General features: G+C 42.1%; 1 protein-coding gene across 3 annotated transcripts; it reads right to left on the bottom strand.

Moving 5' to 3' along the window:
• Positions 7,451 to 16,478, bottom strand: ASNSD1 (asparagine synthetase domain containing 1). Of its 3 annotated transcripts, XR_001919788.1 has the most exons (7): positions 16,281 to 16,478; positions 14,021 to 14,074; positions 12,928 to 13,003; positions 10,753 to 12,305; positions 10,297 to 10,478; positions 8,916 to 8,997; positions 7,747 to 7,802 (listed from the first exon to the last, which is right to left on the bottom strand). XR_001919788.1 is itself a non-coding variant. In XM_005675863.3 (6 exons), exons 4-6 carry the CDS (start codon positions 12,211 to 12,213, stop codon positions 7,529 to 7,531), a joined length of 1,917 nt encoding a protein of 638 aa, XP_005675920.1. In that variant the 5' UTR covers positions 12,214 to 12,305; positions 12,928 to 13,003; positions 14,021 to 14,074; positions 16,281 to 16,478; the 3' UTR covers positions 7,451 to 7,528. The 3 variants fall into 3 exon arrangements, 2 of the variants coding, with proteins under 2 accessions (XP_005675920.1, XP_005675921.1); XM_005675863.3 differs by lacking the exon at positions 8,916 to 8,997 and having other exon boundaries at positions 7,451 to 7,802; XM_005675864.3 differs by lacking the exons at positions 8,916 to 8,997; positions 12,928 to 13,003 and having other exon boundaries at positions 7,451 to 7,802; positions 16,281 to 16,460.

Below are 19,297 nucleotides of genomic sequence, written 5' to 3'. Positions count from 1 at the left end.
CTGCAACGAAATGAATAAAAAGGAAAAGACAAGCAATACAGTTTATCATGGCAATGAAGCTGAATTTCTCAAGAAATAAATCTGTACCTTTCATCTTTATGGTTAATTATGTAATGGTCAACCATTACATAATTGACATACATTATGTTAGTTTCAGGTGTACAACATAGTAATTTAATACTTGTATATATTTTGAAATGATCACCACAAAAAAATCAAGTTAACATCTGTTACCATACATAGTTACAGAATTTTTTTTCTTATGGGAACTTTTAAGATTTACTCTTAGCAACATTCAGATATGCAATATGTTATTATTAGCTATAAACATTTATTTATTTTTGGCTGCTCTGGGTCTTTGTTGCTGCAAGGGCTTTCTCTGGTTGTGACGAGTGGGGGCTAATCTTCATTGCAATATCCAGGCTTCTCAATTGCGGCGGCTTCTCTTGGTGTGTGGGCTGCAGACGTCGCAGCTCACAGGCCCTAGCGCGTGGGCTCAGCAGCTGTGGCACAGGGACTCAGCTGCATCTGAAATCTTCCCGGACAAGGCACTGACCTGTGTCTCCTACACTGGCAGGTGGATTCTTATCCACTGTGCCGCCAAGGAAGTCCTGCTATTATTAACTATCGTTGCCACGCTATACATTACTTCCCCATGACTTATTTATTTTAAACCGAAGTTTGTGCCTTTCGACTCCCTTCACCCATTCTGCCCACCTCACCCCCTGCCTCTGGCAACCACCAAACTGTTCTCTGTATCTATGCTCGGGTTTGGTTTTTGTTTGTTTTGAGATTCCACATTAAGCAAGATCATATAGCATTTGTCTTTCTCTGTCAGACATACTTCACTTAGTATAATGCCTTGAAGGGCCATCTGTGTTGCCACAAATGGCAAGATTTCATTCTTTTTTATGGCTAAACAATATTTCATTGTATATGTGTAAATAAATGCTCCACTTTCTTTATCCATTAATCTATCAATAGGTTGTTTTTATGTCTGTTGTAAATAATGCTGTAATAAATATGGAGGTCTATATAGCTTTTGGAGTCAGTGTTTTCATTTTCATTGAATAAATACACATAAGTGGAATTACTGGATGATATGGTATTTCTATGGGCTTCCCTGGTGGCTCAGACAGTAAAGAATTTGCCTGCAGTGTGGGAGACCTGGCTTGGATCCCTGGGTCTGGAAGATCCCCTGGAGAAGGGAATGGCAACCCACTCCAGTATTCTTGTCTGGAGAATTTCATGGACAGAGGAGCCTGGTGGTCGACAGTCCATGCAGCCACAAAGAGTCAGACACGATTGAGCAACTAACCCTTTCTTGGTAGTTTTAATATATTTTTCAGGCTTAAACTAATTGCAGCATAAGAAAGTTGAAATCTGAGTTAAAATGGTAAAACTTTTAACATTAATCATAATATGCTTTTCAAAAGAAGTAAAAAGAAACGAGGAAGTATATCCAAAAGAAACAAGTTTATATATAAGAAGATACTGCTGCATACCTATTCTGTTGTTGTTGTTGTAGAGGCGTTTTCACAAGGTCAATTTTTTCAGGGTTTTTGTTTTGTTTTGTTTTTAAAGCAAGAAAACAAACACTTGCTTTAAAAAAAAAAAAAAGCAAAGACGAGAAATACTTCCTTAACGTTGTATCTCTGTTCAATAGAAATGGGATTCTATGCAGTGCTTCTCTATTTCTGGAATAATAACCTAACTACTATTTACTATTTACCCAGCTCATTATATACAAAAATTTTCATTTAACTGGCCTCTCTGAACAGCGATTCTCAAAATCTAGGCTGTTTTGAAATCACCCGGGGCTTGTTCCGGCAGGCTGCTGGACCCTACTCCAGAGATTCTGAGTGGGGTAGGAGTGGGGCCAGAGCATTTTCATTTCTGAAAAAGATGCTGCTGGTTCTGGCAGGATGCTTGGAGAACCCAGTTCCGTGACAGGCATCGGGAGCCCAACTCCGCAGAGGCAGAAACCAGGCTAGGAAGAATAGAGGATGGGCCGGAGGTTTCACCCCTTCAGAATCAGAACAAACTGATTCCTCAAGGCCATCGTCAAGTCCAAGCCCTGTGCCCACACAGACGCGGGGAAGGGAAAGGACGGGGAAGAGGAAGAAACCTGCTCTGAGACGGCAGTTTGTCCAGGACAAGGACACGTCATCCACACCGGCTCCCAGAGGACTCCCGGGGTCAGGGACTGCAGTCTTCTCCAAGGGTCTCTAGCCTGGATCCGAATTCACCGTCTGGAACCCCGAGTGACCGCGGACGAGGGGAGGACTGGGCGCGACTCTGCCGAGCAGAGGCCTGGGAGGCCCGCTTCCCCCGCGGGGTCCTGGGAGCCCGGCCTCGCCTGCGGTCCTGCCACCCGCGCGGGCGCCAGCCGTTGGCCCTCGGGCTTGGGGCCGCCGGCCGGGCGCCGCCGCGAGAGGGCGCTCTTATACACCCATGGGTGGGGCCTCGCCCAGAGGCCGCGGGCGCCCATCCCGGCTAAGATTCGTCCCTCACCACCCCACTCCCGCCCCACCCGTTTAGAACTCAATCTGGGCTCGCGAAGTTAAGTGGGCCTTAGGAAGCATTACTACGAACAAAGCTAGCAGAAGTGATGGAATTCCAGCAGAGCTATTTCAGATCCTAAAAGATGATGCTGCGAAAGTGCTGCACTCAATATGCCAGCAAATTTGGAAAACTCAGCAGCGGCCACAGGACTGGAAAAGATCAGTTTTCATTCCAATCCCAAAGAAAGGCAATGCCAAAGAATGTTCAAACTACCGCACAATTGCACTCATCTCACGCTAGCAAAGTAATGCTCAAAATTCTCCAAGCGAGGCTTCACCAGTATGTGAACTGTGAGTTCAAGCTGGATGTAGAAAAGGCCGAGGAATCAGAGATCAAATTGCCAACATCAGTTGGATCATAGAAAAAGCAAGGGAGTGCCAGAAAAAAAATCTGCTTTATTGACTACGCCAAAGACTTTGTGTGGATCACAACAAACTGTGGACAGTTCTTCAAGAGATGGGAATATCAGACCACGTTACCTGCCTCCTGAGAAGTCTGTATGCAGGTCAGGAAGCAACAGTTAGAACCAGACATGGAACAACAGACTGGTTCCAAATAGGGAAAGGAGTACATCAAGGCTGTATATTGTCATCCTGCTTATTTAACTTCTATGCAGAGTACATCATGTGAAATGCCAGGCTGGATGAAGCACAAGCTGGAATCAAGATTGCCAGGAGAAATATCAATAACTTCACATATTCAGATGACACCACCATTATGGCAGAAAGTGAAGAGGAACTAGAGAGCCTCTTGATGAAAGTGAAAGAGGAGAGTGAGAAAGTTGGCTTAAAACTCAACATTCAAAAAATGAAGATCATGGCATCTGGTCCCATCACTTCATCGCAAATAGATGGGGAAACAGTGGAAACAGTGACAGACTTTGTTTTCTTGGGCTCCAAAATCACTGCAGATGGTGACTGCAGCCATGAAATTAAAAGACGCTTGCCCCTTGGAAGAAAGCTATGACAAATCTAGACAGCATATTAAAAAGCAGAGACATTACTTTGCTAACAAAGATCCATCTAGTCAAAGCTTTGGTTTTTCTAATAGTCATGTATGGATGTGAGAGGTGCACCATAAAGAAAGCTGAGCACCAAAGAACTGATGCTTTTTAACTGTGGTGTTGGAGAGTCCCTTGAACTGCAAGGAGATCCAACCAGTCAATCCTAAAGGAAATCAGTCCCGAATATTCATTGAAAGGACTGATGCTGAAGCTGAATCTCCAATACTTTGGCCACCTGATGTGAAGAGCTGACTCATTGAAAAAGACCCTGATGCTGGGAAAGATTGAAGGCAGGAGGAGAAGGGGACGACAGAGGATGAGGTGGTTGGATGGCATCACCAACTCAATGGACATGAGTTTGGGCATGTTCCAGGAGTTGGTGATGGACAGGGAAGTCTGGCATGCTGCAGTCCCTGGGGTCACAAAGAGTCGGACACGACTGAGCAGCTAAGCACACAACACACAGCATGGTGCTCAGAGCCCAAGTCCCGTTCAGTCGAGTTGCTGACTCGTGTCCAACTCTTTGTGACTCCACGGACTATAGCCTGTCAGGCTCCTCTGTCCATGGAATTCTCTAGGCAAGAATAGTAGAGTGAATTGCCATGCCCTCTCCAGGGGATTTTCCCAACACAGGGATTGAACCCGGGTCTTCCTCATTGCAGGCAGATCCTTTACCGTATGAGCCACCAGGGAAGCCCAAGAATACTGGAGTCGGTAGCCTAGTCCTTCTCCAGGGGATTTTCCCAACCTAGGAATCTAACCTGGGTCTCCTGCATTGCAGGCAGATTCTTCACCAGGTGAACCACCATCTCTATCATTTCTTACTTTGACAGTTTGACTCCAAGGAAGCACAGAAGTGTGGTGTTGACAAGGCACCAGGCTCTGAGGTAGTCCTGAATTGGAATCCCTCCTCTACCATCATTCTTTCCTTCAATAAACACTTACAGAACGCTGGTTATGAGCTAGGCACTGGAGACCCTGGAAAAGGCAGACATAAAGCCCCAAGGTTAGTTCCTCCAATAAGCACACAGCTGTATTTAAACAATGCCATAAGTGTATGATGTAATAACAGCATGTGAAGGAATGCTAACTAAGACCAGGGCTGGGAAAGGCTGCCCTGAGGAAGTGATCTTTTAAGCTGAGCCTGATAAAGATCTATCCACGCAGAGAGTTGGAGAAGCAGCTTTCCAAGGATAGGGAACAACAGGTGACGAGCAATTGAGCTGAGAAAAAAGTTCAACTTTTGAGCAATGGAACAAAACTCTGTATGGAGAACAAGAAAGATGTGGACGCAAAAATATGATGAGGAGGTAGGTGAGGGCTAAAGATTTTGAACTTTATCCCAAGAGTCTGGGCTTGATTTGTGGCAGTAGAGGGTAGGTACAGGCTTGAGTAGGGGCGTTTGAGAAGGAGGGCTGATTGGTAACAGATCGAGTAGTGGGAAAGTTTAAAAAGACGGTGGTCATGTAGCAACACCTAAGTTTGTCAGACATGCAGGATCAGGGCAAGATTAAGAGTTCAGTTTTACCTGTGAGAACCAAGCAGAGATGTCAGATGTGCCTTAGATACAAAGGTCTGAGTTAAAAGCAACAACTTGGGTAACACGAATACACAGGCTGGCTTAGGGTAAATGAAGCCAGGGAAATGGCTGGAATCACCATGAAAGAGAATAGACTTGAGAACCCAGGATGGAGACCTGAGGGATTTAATTATTTAAAGGTCATGTGGAGAGGGTGGAGGCAGGAAAGAATACCAACAGCGAGCAGCCAGGAGAGCAGAAAGCCAAGTCTGGTCATAGAAGCCAACTTCACCGGATGCTGCTCTAGGTCAAGGGAGATGAGAACCCAAACCTTTCACTGAATTTAGCAACAGAGGGGGTTTTGGTGGGAGAAGGAAATGGCAACCCACTCCAGTGTTCTTGCCTGGAGAATCCCAGGGATGGAGGAGCCTGGTGGGCTGCTGTCTGTGGGATCGCACAGAGTCAGAGATGACCGAAGTGACACAGGACGCATGCATGCATGCATTGGAGAAGGAAATGGCAACCCACTCTCGTGTTCTTGCCTAGGGTCCCGTGGGCGGAGCCTGGTGGGCTGCCGTCTATGGGGTCGCACAGTCGGGCACGACTGAAGCGACTTAGCAGCAGCAGCAGGGTTTTGCTTAACTGTTTGAAGGTAGAATTTCTCTTAGTCCAACCATGTCATTATTTTAGCTGCTGTGGTGGTAGTATTAGTAAATTTGTTATTGCTTTCCCAGGGCAAGGGATGTCAAACCACGGTCTTCTTTAGGAATTGCATGTTTGCACTTAGGAAGTGAGTAATGTAAATTTCTTTACCTAAAAGGTTTTGTTCAGGTATGCAGATAGTTTGTTTTATGTGGGATCTTGGGAAAGACTTTTGCTTTGTTTGAAGGATTAACAGAATTTCATTCCAGTTTATGGGGTTAGGTATCAAAAAAGTTGTAAAAAATCAGGCCCTCTGGGGATGGAACAAAAACCAAAAAAAACAAAAACCAAAAAACATGCAGAGAGTATCCTGCCAGAACAAGTGAATTAGAGATTCCCTTTAGAGATTCAGTTGATTAAATTAATACACATAAAATTCAGACTAGTGCCTGGCATATTTAGTATTGAACTATATTGTTATAAAAATCATTACACTGAACTCTGGGGTGCAGGGCAAACCTCAAGTTTATCTACTCCCATTAGGAGCATCAATTTAGTGCTCAGGACCACGAAGTGGTCCAGTTTAAAGCTATTCAGGTAATATCTGAATCTGGTTTGAACACTGCATTTGATGGGAAATAAATTCAGAGCGTGTGAAAATCTTTTGACACATGCTTGTGGTAAGTTGCTTCAGTTGTGTCCAACTGTGTGACTCTATGGACTGTAGCCCACCAGGCTCCTCTGTGCATGGGAATCTCCAGGCAAGAATATTGTTGAGTGGGTTGCCATGCCCTCCTCCAGGGGAGCTTCCTAACAGGGATCGAACTCACGTCTCTTACGTCTCCTGCATTGGCAGGCAAGTTCTTTACCACTAGAGCCAGCTGGAAAGCCCTGACACACGCCTGCTAGTATCCTTTCTTTCCCACTATACTTAGGAGAACCACAGTGTCCAGACCTAGAAAGGGTGTCAGCCTTAAGCGGGGATGGATGCCAAATGTGACCTTGGTATCATGGTCACGAATGAATACTGTGGGTAGAAGTCTGGTTGGAGTGGACTTCAGTAAATAGGTAAAAAGGTTGAAAGGGTGAAGGTGAATGGGAGGCAAGAGATGGAAGATGTAGGACCAGGGATATGCATTTTAAATTGGTATATATTAGAACATTCTAAATACATTTCTCTAATAGCAAGAAGGGAGAAAAGGATGGGTGCACACACACGTAAATTAGGACTTTTGGTGTTGGAAAACCAAGTCGTCCTTGGCTTGATTTTGATTTCTCCGTGAAAAGCCCAGGTCATGAACTGACAATGGGAAAACAGAGGGACATTAGAGATCTGTGGGACAGGAGAATATTCAAAATAGTCTTCAAAAGTTCTTGGAGCAGGGCCGTGAGCTGTCTAAAGAGATGTACCACACATCACTCAGGAGTGTGAACCTCAAAAGCCTTAGTTCTCTCATCTGTTAAAGAATAACAAATTGACTTACTAGTATTTCTGGATGTAGCTACCATGAAGAGTCCATAAAAGCTGCCTTTTTTCAGTGACGCTGGTGGGACATAACCATGTAAGAGTTCAAAACAATATTAATATCACAGTTTAAAATATCCAGGTTGTTCTTTCAAGTGTAATCTCTTTCTCTGGAGTATCAATTTGATTAAATTGGTTGCACTACTCTACAAAGTTATATAAAAATTCATGTAATGAACTTTAAAAACACATTATGCAATAATAAAGCAGCAGAGTATTTTATTTTTTATTAAAAAAACCACCATTCAGTAAATGTTGTTACACTATGAAACATCTAGTTTTCAACAGAAAGGTTTTCTAAGGAGATGATTTGGAGCCTTCCACATTTATCAGCTGCCTTTTCATTATTCTTTTCCATTTTTGCAATTCTGGATCCAAATTGCATGGCCCGCTTTGGCAGAAGAGCAGAGGCTGTTAGACCAAGTTCCACTGCTGCAAGACGCAAAATTAGTTTTTCACCAATTCCACGGGGTAAAGTCAAGTTTGCCTTTTCCCAGACTGGTAGGGAATTTAGAAAGGAGACAACATTTTCATCCAGGAAAGGAAATCTAAAACAAAAAGTATAACCACAATTAAAAAAAGTTATCTCTTGTGATTGTTTGTATTTTATTCAATATGTTAAAATTTAAGGTATAAATTAATTATTGAAGGCACAATTTTTCTAAATTAAAAATATTCTATTTATATAACTTTACAGCTAAAATTTAATCACGTTAAAAACTATTTCACAACACTTATCTAATTGTAATACACATTCTAAAATGTAAAAAATTTTTCCCTCAATAAATAAAACAAATTAAGCCTATGATATCAAGAAATAATTTCAAATTGTTTCATAAGGTATCTTCAGGAATGCCTTGAAAATAAGCATGGTCTTGAACTGATAAGTCAACCTGTGTCTGCTCTTTACATGTCTAAAGTAACTGAACTTAAGGAATACAACTCTCTGCTCTTTAGGTTCCCCTAATTTCCTAGCAAATTCTGTTGTTTGTTTAAAATACTTGAATCCCTCCCCCATCCTCAATTACACTAGTGTTTTATATTTCACTTTAGCTTAAGCAGAGAGATGGGAGAGGGTAAAGGCATTCTTTAAACAGAATATTTTATAAAAATGAATTGTGAAACAAATTTAAACGAGAAACTAATTAACAGAATATGGTTAATATGCATGCCAAAATCCATAAGAAACTGGTTTAGTTCAACTACAATTCTGCATTAGCTGTTTTAAACATTCTTCATATCCATTTTTATCCATGAGTATCATGTGGTGGGGTGGCAGGGGGTCTTTTAGAATTAACTGCTTTTACTGAATAAAATAAATTCTCTTTTCTCTAACTTAGCTGAAGTGGACTGAATTATCTCTTATATACAGATACACTTCAAAAGGAAAACATTTTATACACTTTGTATTGTGGTGTTACTTATTCATTTATGATAAAATTTTGAAAATTATGTTAATTTTACATGTCAGAACTGGCAACATGGGAATAACAAAGTAGAGACAAGAAACAATGACGTCCCAGAGCTGGTATATTATGATGTTCCAACTCCCACAAAGCTCATTTGGACTCCTTGCATGCTTGTACCCCTGCAATAACACTACCACTTAATAAATTAACCTACTTGAACAAACTTCTGCTTTTTATAATTCAACGACACACCTTTTTCCTTAATGCTTCAAAAAGTTGTATTCAAGCCTTTGTTTACTATCATCAGAAATATGTTGCAGGTAAACACAAATCCCTAAGATTCAAAAAGAATACACACATGTAAATGCCTTGACCTCTGAAACTATTAAGATAGCTTGGAATGTTTATGACTAAATTGTGTTCAAAACACCTATGATAGAGGGGACTCCAGTACTGGAACCACTGTTTAAATCAGTATGGATCTTGTTTTATTGAGCTTCACTGAGACTGCTTTTTTTTTTTTTCCTTAACAAACTAAAAGTTTGGGGCGACCCTGTGACGAGCCAAGTCTATCAGTGGTGCCATTTTTCCAACAGCATTTGCTCACTTCATGTTTCTGGGTGACGTTTTTGGAAATGCTCCCATATTTCACATTTTTCTTGCTATATCTGTTGGGCTTCCCTTGTGGCTCAGTGGTATAATATCTGCCTGCCAGTACAGGAGACCTGGGTTCAATCCCTGGGTCAGGAAGATCCCTGGAGAAGAACTGGTGGCAACCCACTCCATTACTGTTGCCTGAGAAATCCCTTTGGCAGAGGAGCCTGGTGAGCGACTATGGGGTTGCAAAAAGAGCTGGACATGATTCAGCGACTAAACAACAACAAAAACAAGAACAATTATATTTCTTATGGCGATATGTGATAACATAAATAATCTTTGATGTTATCACTGAGATTGCTTTTTGTAGTTTTAAATTAAGGTATATATATAAAAATTTAGACAAATGTTATGTTTACTTATATCTAAATACATAAATACATATTTTAAATACTAAATACATATTTACGTCTAAATACAGCAAACATAAAAGCATGCTGCTGCATACTCAATAAACTACAGCATAGTATAAAGATAGGTTTTGTATGCACTGGAAAACCAAAAAATTCATTTGACTTGCTTTGTTGCAATGATCTGGAACTGAGCATGCAGGATTTCCAAGTATGCCTGTACATACAAGAAATGTCTACAAAGTCAGGCTCTGTAACACTGGAGGAGGAAGCTTGGGAAGAAAGCAAACATTTGAAACAAAACAGAGCCCTTGAAATGCCTCCCCTCAGTATTTCTCTACCTCAAGTTTTACAGTCTTTCACTGTAGCCTTTAATCACGTCATTGTACCACCTTTGAAAATTACTGTAAAGCCATTTCTTGGAGAATGAGTTCTGGAAACACTGTTCCTCTGGCTCCTCTCCATCACTGCTTCTGACTAACTGTAATACAAAGCCAAGATACTGCTGCTCCTGTTGCTCACTGGGACAAGTATCCAAAGAAAAAGGGACCTACAAGTCTCCTTTTTAGGTTCAGTCCACCGCTTTCACAAAATTACCGAACAACCCCGCAACAGACAAGAATTACCTTGCTTCTTTTCCATGATCACTGATAACTCTATCATCACGACCAAGATTCCTAGAAGAAATTCGACCCAGTTCCATTTCGATTTCCTTATTCAGTCCTTCCAGCCCATGTGCCAGGAAGCGGACCCGATGACGAGAATAACCTGCAAGCTGCTCATCTGCACCGATTCCAGTAAGAACTACCTACGAAGGTTGAGAGAAATCTATGTCACAATATTACCTACCATGCAGTAAGGAAAGTAAAAGCTTAAAAAAGTAATAACCCCAAAGATAACATTTTCAGAAAAAATCTACAAGGCAAAGACATAAGATAGTAAAGTATGCCCAGTTTTTACAAAGTCATATACTTTGTGTTGTAGTTTAAATGCAATTAAAAGACGCTATATTCTTGCGACTTGCGTTAAAAGCTTTAAGGGTCAAAATTAGGTCTCAGAACTTCTGAGCAGCTGTGCCATACCTTTGCACTGCTCTGATACGGCTGTGCTCCATCCTGGGTCACTAACCAGCCAGCTCCTCGGGAAGCAAACCAGACTGCACAGCCAATGCTATCATCCAGGACTGTATCCAAGGGCTGGATTAAGTGCGATATTCGAGTTCTTCTTAATCTTTGCAGTTCTTCTAGAGAAACATTAATTTCAACAAAATTCCAAATCCGTGAAGGGTTGGCAGCTTGCAGTTCCTTCAGTCCTGCTCTTCCTGTGACTCGATCTGGTACACTGAACTGTTCACCTGGGCTGGCGGCAGCAGCAGCAGCACTTTTGGAGAATTCTTCAGAGGGTATTTCACAATGATTTTTCTGTTTTCTCCCTTTTTTGTTAAAATTAACTGGTACAGTCTTTTCTTTAGTCATGAAAGCCACATTAAGAAGATCAATTGGTTCATCTAAAGGAATATGATGGTCAGCAAGGGCTGCGATGACCATGGAATCAATCCCTCCAGAAAACAGAATTGCGATATTTGCTTTCCTGTTATTAGTTTTCAAAACGTCGCTTGGTGCCGGGTTTTTATTCCTAGGTAAACACAAGACACGTCTCTTGACTGCGATGCTCAGGACACCAATGAACTGCTGAACTACTTCCTTTGTGTGTCCATCAGTAAGAAAGACCCGAAGGGTCTCTCTTGTCAGTGGACTCCTGGAAATGCTGCTGCAATGGGTCTCAAATGCAGCTTGCGGCAACGCCTTATTTAAAGGGACAACAGGTTCTTTAAGATACAGTTTGGCTTCATTTACTGCCACCAAGACAAATGTTGGCAAGTCTGCTGAAATCTCAGTCAGGCTATTAACACATTCTCTGATATCATCCCCACCAGAATTGTATTTCCAAGGATACAACTTTAAAACGACAGACTGGGAAATGGAAACAGATTTGAGATCAATTCTGAAAATTCCAGATGCTGGAACCTCCTGCCACTGATCAGCCACTCCAGATGCCTGGGTGCCAACTGAAGAGAGGCAGAAACTCTTGCCCAAGTTACTAAAATGCCAAAGCAAACTACGACGACCAAAAAAGTCCCTACCAAACCATAAAGAATGGCTAGATGCTTGATAATATATAAAAGACCAAGGACCTTGGACTTTTGAGAAGAGCGACAAAATATCAGATTCATTCTTGCAAGAGCAAAGATAATGAAACATGATTTGAGTATCATTCTCTTCGGCTTCAACCTTGATCCCACTAAAGACTTCTCCATTCCACAGGAATACATTGCCTCTTTCATCTTCCACAGGCTGGGCAGTCAATACACCTCTTAAGTGAAGGACGTGGCCAGAGAATAAACACTGGTAGTTAACACTGGACCTTAGTAACTGTTTACTACTATTGGGCCCCCGTCGTTTAAGATTACACAGTAAATCCTCTTTCAAATCTCTGCTAAAATGCTCAACAGAAAAGCTTACTGCACAACAAATGCCACACATTGCTATGTAAAATCAAGTTGGCTATTTCTTGATTTTGGTCTTCTCTGAGTTTTCTATTTCTTGATATTCTTTCTTCAGCTCATCCAATATATCTGTGGGAGAGGGGAGAAGACACAGTAAAGAATAAAAATTCTTGAAGCTTTACCTAGTAATTAAAAGGCAAAACAAGCTATTTTTCCAAGACTGAACCACATATGTACTGTGCTAGTTTCAATAATAATTTACAACAGACTTCTGATGAAGAATGTTTATTATTTAGGAATCTAGTTTCTGCTGTTAAATGCTTATTTTGACCCAGGCATTGGGCTATGCACAGTTTATACACATATCATTTTATTTAAATTCCCTAAGACTTGGCAGGCTCAAAGTGATTCACTCAAAATCAAAAAGGCAGAAATTGGTAGAATAATCTTTCATACCTATATCTGACTAAAATTCCAAAGCTTACATTAATTATTGTGGCTTTCTAACATATCTTATAGTTCTTAAATTTGATTTTATTGTTACTGTTAACTCAGCATTGGAAGGCTAACTTGAAGAAAACCAAACCATTCCACTAATTTTATTAACTGGTATACCACCATCCAATCTTTAGATATATATATTTATACATTCAGCTGTAGGCAGTATAATTTAGCCACCATCATGAATTTCCACAGAAAGCCCACAAAAGAATTTCTTTTTGTTTCTGTATAATGTACCAAAAAAACTTACTTTTGCTTTCAGAAAGCATTTCTGTTCGGTCTGCAAGAAAGAATATGTTGCTGTTCTGTTGCTGCCTATATACTTTCTGCAAAACATAATTTAGGCTAATATCATGATTTGGTCTAAAAGGTAGATGTCAAAACTCTGAACCCTATTACTGCTTAGTATTGAACTTCAGTAACATGTTCAGAACAATACCTTGGCAAATAAAGATAAACAAAGAACTCACCCATTATCCAACTATCTAGAAACTGCTACCATTAACACTGAGGTAAAACTTTTTTTTCTCTGAATATACTTAATATCATTTTTCGTCAGTAATATTATAGTTTATCTGGTCATTTAGATGTTGCCAACTTTTCACTATTATAAATCAAACTTGTGATGAATGTCTTTGTAACTAAATTTCTGTGTACTCCATGATACTTTCCTAATGTATCAATTCCTATAAATAGGAATCAAACTGGATTTGCTGGATCAAAATATTATACAGCTTTAAGACTTTGACACATTTTGCCAATTTGCCTTATACAAAGTTTGTTATCAACTGTACCTTAACTGCTATTACTCCACATATGAGAAATGTCTAACCTGTCTGTTATCCAGTAACCTTTAAAAGCTTTAAAGGGCTCAAATCATTTCTTAACTTTAAAACACAATGTTTGGCAGCATAATGACACACTAAGCAGAAGCTTGCTTATCTATGAATACATTAATGAAAATGGAGTTAAATAACCACATTAAGGATTTGGAAGCTTGGAGTAAAAACCTGAGGAGGTAGGGAGAGGAAGTGGTAGCATTTATCTTTTTAAAAAAATAAACAAACAAAAAATAATTATCCACATTCACTTGTATAGCTTCTCCTCTTCTCAACAGATTCAAAGTTTATGTCAAAAGAATACACCAAATTCAAGTACAAAATAAATACCATTATTGACTAAAGCTCCAGGATAACATAGTACAATCAGTATCATTTGATTCACAGGTAATGTCAATTGCATATGTTGGGGAAAGATTATCAGCAACTATGATTAATACATAGATTTATACAGATGATATCAAATCCCCCCACATAGTATTCAGAGTAATGCTAATAACTCACCCTGTTCTTCTTCAGGTTAGAAAGTTCATCCACAACAACTTTTTGTTCTTTAATCTATTGAAATAAAGAAAACGTACTAAATCAGAGATTATCAAAGAATGCTCAATAAGAGCCCGTACTCTTGCCTGGAAAATCCCATGGACGGAGGAGCCTGGTAGGCTGCAGTCCATGGGGTCACTAAGAGTCGGCCACGACTGAGCGACTTCATTTTCACTTTTCACTTTCATGCACTGGAGAAGGAAATAGCTACCCACTCCAGTGTTCTTGCCTGGAGAACCCCAGGGATGGGGGAGCCTGGTGGGCTGCCGTCTATGGGGTTGCACCGAGTCGGACACGACTGAAGTGACTTAGCAGTAGCAGGGCTCAACTAAATGGAAACTAAATTTCTTTTAAACTCTTTTCAGTAATGATAGTGATACTGCAAACATGATTGATTACACAGTGTCACTATAGCTTCTAAACAGTGTTATTTTGTAACCTCTGATGCCTGGGTATCTGTCATACATCAGTATAAGTGGCATGCTGCTGCTGCTGCTGCTGCTAAGTCGCTTCAGTCGTGTCCCATCCTGTGCGACCCCAGAGATGGCAGCCCACCAGGCACCGCCATCCCTGGGATTCTCCAGGCAAGAACACTGGAGTGGGATGCCATTTCCTTCTCCAATGCATGAAAGTGAAAAGTGAAAGAAGTCGCTTAGTCGTGTCCGACTGTTTGCAACCCCATGGAGGAGCCCACCAGGCAAGAGTAAAGGGCATGCTATGGTAGGAATCAGAGCAGGCTGTGTGCAGTCTGAAAATTCATTCCCCACAGATGTGTACCCTTCTGCCTTCCAGCTGCCAGTCACTGTAGTGACTGATTACAGAGATTGAGTTGAATTCCAAGACTGAATTTGTACAACTTCCTTTTAAGGCTTACGTTTGAATAGCACTTTCCCATTCATTTTAGGAATGGTAGGTATACTTTAGAACTTCAGACAAGGAAACTGTAACAGAGGAATCAGAGATGTGCCCAAGATGCCATTGTCAGTTTGGGACAGAACCAAAGTATTATCTCAGACATCTATTACCTGAAAGATTACAGCCATCCTCATTTCAAATATTAAAAGTTTTTTTTTTTCTTTTTTCCATTTATGGCGTTATATTGACTCCCTTTTGCGAGGGGAGGAGCAGAAGAGCAACAATGAAAAAACATTTTTAGGAGCATGCTGCTGCTGCTACTGCTAGGTCGCTTCAGTCGTGTCCGACTCTGTGAGACCCCAGAGACGGCAGCCCACTAGGCTCCCCCGTCCCTGGGATTCTCCAGGCAAGAATGCTGGAGAGGGTTGCCATTTCCTTCTCCAAGGCATGAAAGTGAAAAGTGAAAGTGAAGTTGCTCAGTCATGTCTGACTCTTAGCTACCCCATGGACTGCAGCCCACCAGGCTCCTCCATCCATGGGATTTTCCAGGCAAGAGTACTGGAGTGGGGTGCCACTGCCTTCTCCGCTCCAGCTAAATGAAGGATAGGTGAGAAGAAGGTAACAATGGCTAAGGAGAGACGAGTTAGGAAACTTTTGCAGGATTCCCTATGGCAGATGCAAGGGGCGGGTTTAAGATGGTTAAAAGTGTACACAGTGATAAAGGGACACCTTACAAAGGACAGAACTTCGTGACGGATGCAAAGATGGGCTCCCAGGTTACTGGCATGGACAACTGCACGGATGGCGCTGACATTTTCTGAGACTGCAGGCAGCAGATCTGGGGTGGGAGGTAATTTCTAAAAGTTTTAACTAAGAGTACATAGAAAAAAATCCAACCGTGAATCTCAAAGACTTAAGCTTGGAGAGGCATAAGCTGTGATTTCACTACATGATGTGCTGGGAAGGATAAAACTGTCCTGATGTAGAGCAGATCAGGGACGTCCAGAGCTTCTGGGCGGGGGAGAGCATGCCTATAAAGGGAGTCTTTCAGGGTCGTGGAACTTGTCTATATTCCAATTGTGGTGGTGGTCACACAAATTTAGACACGTGTTAAATATAGAGAAAACGAAAAAGAGCCTAATTTTACTGTATGATACTTAAAAAAATTTGTTAGAAATTGATAAAAGAAAACCAACTAAACTTCCGCCTTACTACCATCTGGGTCTAATCTCGGGGCAAGTTTCAAGGTGTCCCTTTAACTGTGCCTCTCGCAGCAGGGCAAAGTCGAGACTGGAGCACGCGGCCACCGAGGCTCGTCTCCGGCGGTGAGCAGCCCGAGGGCCATGTTACCTCGTCCCGCACTCACCTTGCTGCTGAGCTCGTCCTTGTGCAGGGTCGAGCTCTCAGCAGGGACGGGCCCAGCGCCGTCCTCGGGTCGCTCACCCCGGCTGGGCATCTCCGCGGAGAAGCAAACACGCAGGGCGCGAAGCGAGGCGGCACTCCAGCAGTTCCGCGTCCGCAGCGCCTGCGCGTCTGCGCTCCCTTTCAATTTCCGGTGAGTCCTATCAACGGCGTCTGCGTGCTCACTGGAACGCCTGCGCAGGCCGGATCTGGGCTAGGAGTACTCGCGCGCGTGCGCACAAGTTAGGGGCCTGAACGGATCCTAGCGGTTGGGATGTTGAAACGCTCTTTACCCTGTGGCATCTAGTAGACTGTAAATTATATGCGCCCCCTAGTGGTGACTATAAAGAATAGAAGCTCAGGAGAAATACCACTTAATATTTATTATCTAGGAAAAAACCAAGATAATCACGATGGTATGATCACTCACTTAGAGCCAGACATCCTGGAATGTGAAGTCAAGTGGGCCTTAGGAAGCATCACTACGAACAAAGCTAGTGGAGGTGATGGCATTCCAGTGGAGCTATTTCAAATCCTGAAAGATGATGCTGTGAAAGTGATGCACTTAGTATGCCAGCAAATTTGGAGAACTCAGCAGTGGCCACAGCACTGGAAAAGGTCAGTTTTCATTCCAATCCCAAAGAAAGGCAATGCCGAAGAATGCTCAAATTACCGCACAATTGCACTCATCTCACACGCTAGTAAAGTAATGCTTAAAATTCTCCAAGCCAGGCTTTAGCAATACATGAACCGTGAACTTCCAGATGTTCAAGCTGGTTTTAGAAAAGGTAGAGGAACCAGAGATCAAATTGCCAACATCTGCTGGATCACTGAAAAAACAAGAGAGTTCCAGGAAACCATGTATTTCTGCTTTATTGACTATGCCAAAGCCTCTCTGTGGATCACAGTAAACTGGAAAATTCTTCAAGAGATGGGAATACCAGACCACCTGACCTGCCTCTTGAGAAACCTATATGCAGGTCAGGAAGCAACAGTTAGAACTGGACATGGAACAACAGACTGGTTCTAAATAGGAAAAGGAGTACATCAAGGCTGTATATTGTCACCCTGCTTATTTAACTTATATGCAGAGTATATCATGAGAAATGCTGGACTGGAAGAAGCACAAGCTGGAATAGATTCCTGGGAGAAATATCAATAACCTCAGATATGCAGATGACACCACCCTTATGGCAGAAAGTGAAGAGGAACTCAAAAGCCTCTTGATGAAAGTGAAAGAGGAGAGTGAAAAAATTGGCTTAAAGCTCAACATTCAGAAAACGAAGATCATGGCATCTGGTCCCATCACTTCATGGGAAATAGATCGGGAAAGAGTGGAAACAGTGTCAGACTTTATTTTGGGGGGCTCTAAAATCACTGCAGACGGTGATTGCAGCCATGAAATTAAAAGACACTTACTCCTGGGAAGAAAAGTTATGACCAACTTAGATGGCATATTGAAAAGCAGAGACATTACTTTGCCATCAAAGGTCCGTCTAGTCAAGGCTATGGTTTTTCCAGTGGTCATGTATGGATATGAGAGTTGGACTGTGAAGAAGGCTGAGTGCCGAAGAATTGATGCTTTTGAACTGTGGTGTTGGAGAAGACTCTTGAGAGTCCCTTGGACTGCAAGGAGATCCAACCAGTCCATTCTAAAGGGGATCAACCCTGGGTGTTCTTTGGAAGAAATGATGCTAAAGCTAAACTCCAGTACTTTGGCCACCTCATGTGAAGAGGTGACTCATTGGAAACGACTCTGATGCTGGGAGGGATTGGGGGCAGGAGGAGAAGGGGACGACAGAGGATGAGATGGCTGGATGGCATCACTGACTCGATGGACGTGAGTTTGAGTGAACTCCGGGAGTTGGTGATGGACAGGGAGGCCCGGCGTGCTGCGATTCACGGCGTCGCACAGAGTCGGACCCGACTGAGCAACTGAACTGAACTGAACTGAGGCAGAAATATTGGAGAAGGCAATGGCACCCCACTCCAGTACCCTTGCTTGGAAAATCCCATGGATGGAGGAGCCTAGTAGGCTGCAGTCCATAGGGTTGCTTAGGGTCAGACACGACTGAGCAACTTTACTTTCATGCATTGGAGAAGGAAATGGCAACCCACTCCAGTGTTCCTGCCTGAAGAATCCCAGGGACGGGGAGCCTGGTGGGCTGCTCTTTATGGGGTCGCACAGAATGGGACAGGACTGAAGTGATTTAGCAGCAGCAGCAGCAGGCAAAAATATGGAAGCCAAACACAGATTTAAGAGATACACTGTTGGTAATGACCCTGTACAGACTTGATAAAGCTAATGTTAGTTGTTAGGGTTAAAAGATAAATACAGGATTCCCTGTTAAATATGAATTTCAGTAAATGAATGAAATTTTAGTATATATGTCCCATGCAATATTTGCAGTATCTCACTCCTATGAGAATAATTATCCCAAACCTGGAAATAGGCAAGAGACTATCAAGGTGTTCTTTCGTAGCTTTTCTAGATATGACTTTTTATTGACTGGGCTCATTTATATTCTGTTAGGGGTGGAGGGGTGTAACTGGTAGATTTTTGGTAGATATGAAAATAATTTCTATCTATTAGACCAGATAACCCCACAAACTGTGATTTAGTATTCTGCAAGATATTAATCAGTTTTGCATCTAACTCTGCAATCTTATCCTAATTTTTAAAATTAGTATATGTCTCAGTCAGTTCACTCAATCATGTCCAACTCTTTGCAACCTCATGGACTGCAGCACACCAGGCTTCCCTGTCCATCACCAACTCCCAGAGCTTGTTCAAACTCATGTCCATCGAGTCAGTGATTCCATCCAACCATCTCACCCTCTGTTGTCCCCTTCTCCTCCTGCCTTCAATCTTTCCCAGAATGAGGGTCTTTTCCAACAAGTCATTTCTTCGCATTAGGTGGCCAAAGTGTTGGAGTTTCAGCCTCAGCATCAGTCCTTCCAATGAATATTCAGGACTGATTT

Source organism: Capra hircus, chromosome 2, assembly GCF_001704415.2.
Source record: "Capra hircus breed San Clemente chromosome 2, ASM170441v1, whole genome shotgun sequence".
NCBI classification, from domain to species: domain Eukaryota; kingdom Metazoa; phylum Chordata; class Mammalia; order Artiodactyla; family Bovidae; genus Capra; species Capra hircus.
The sequence above is the reverse complement of the archived record's forward strand: the minus strand, read 5'-3'. Positions and strand labels throughout refer to the sequence as shown.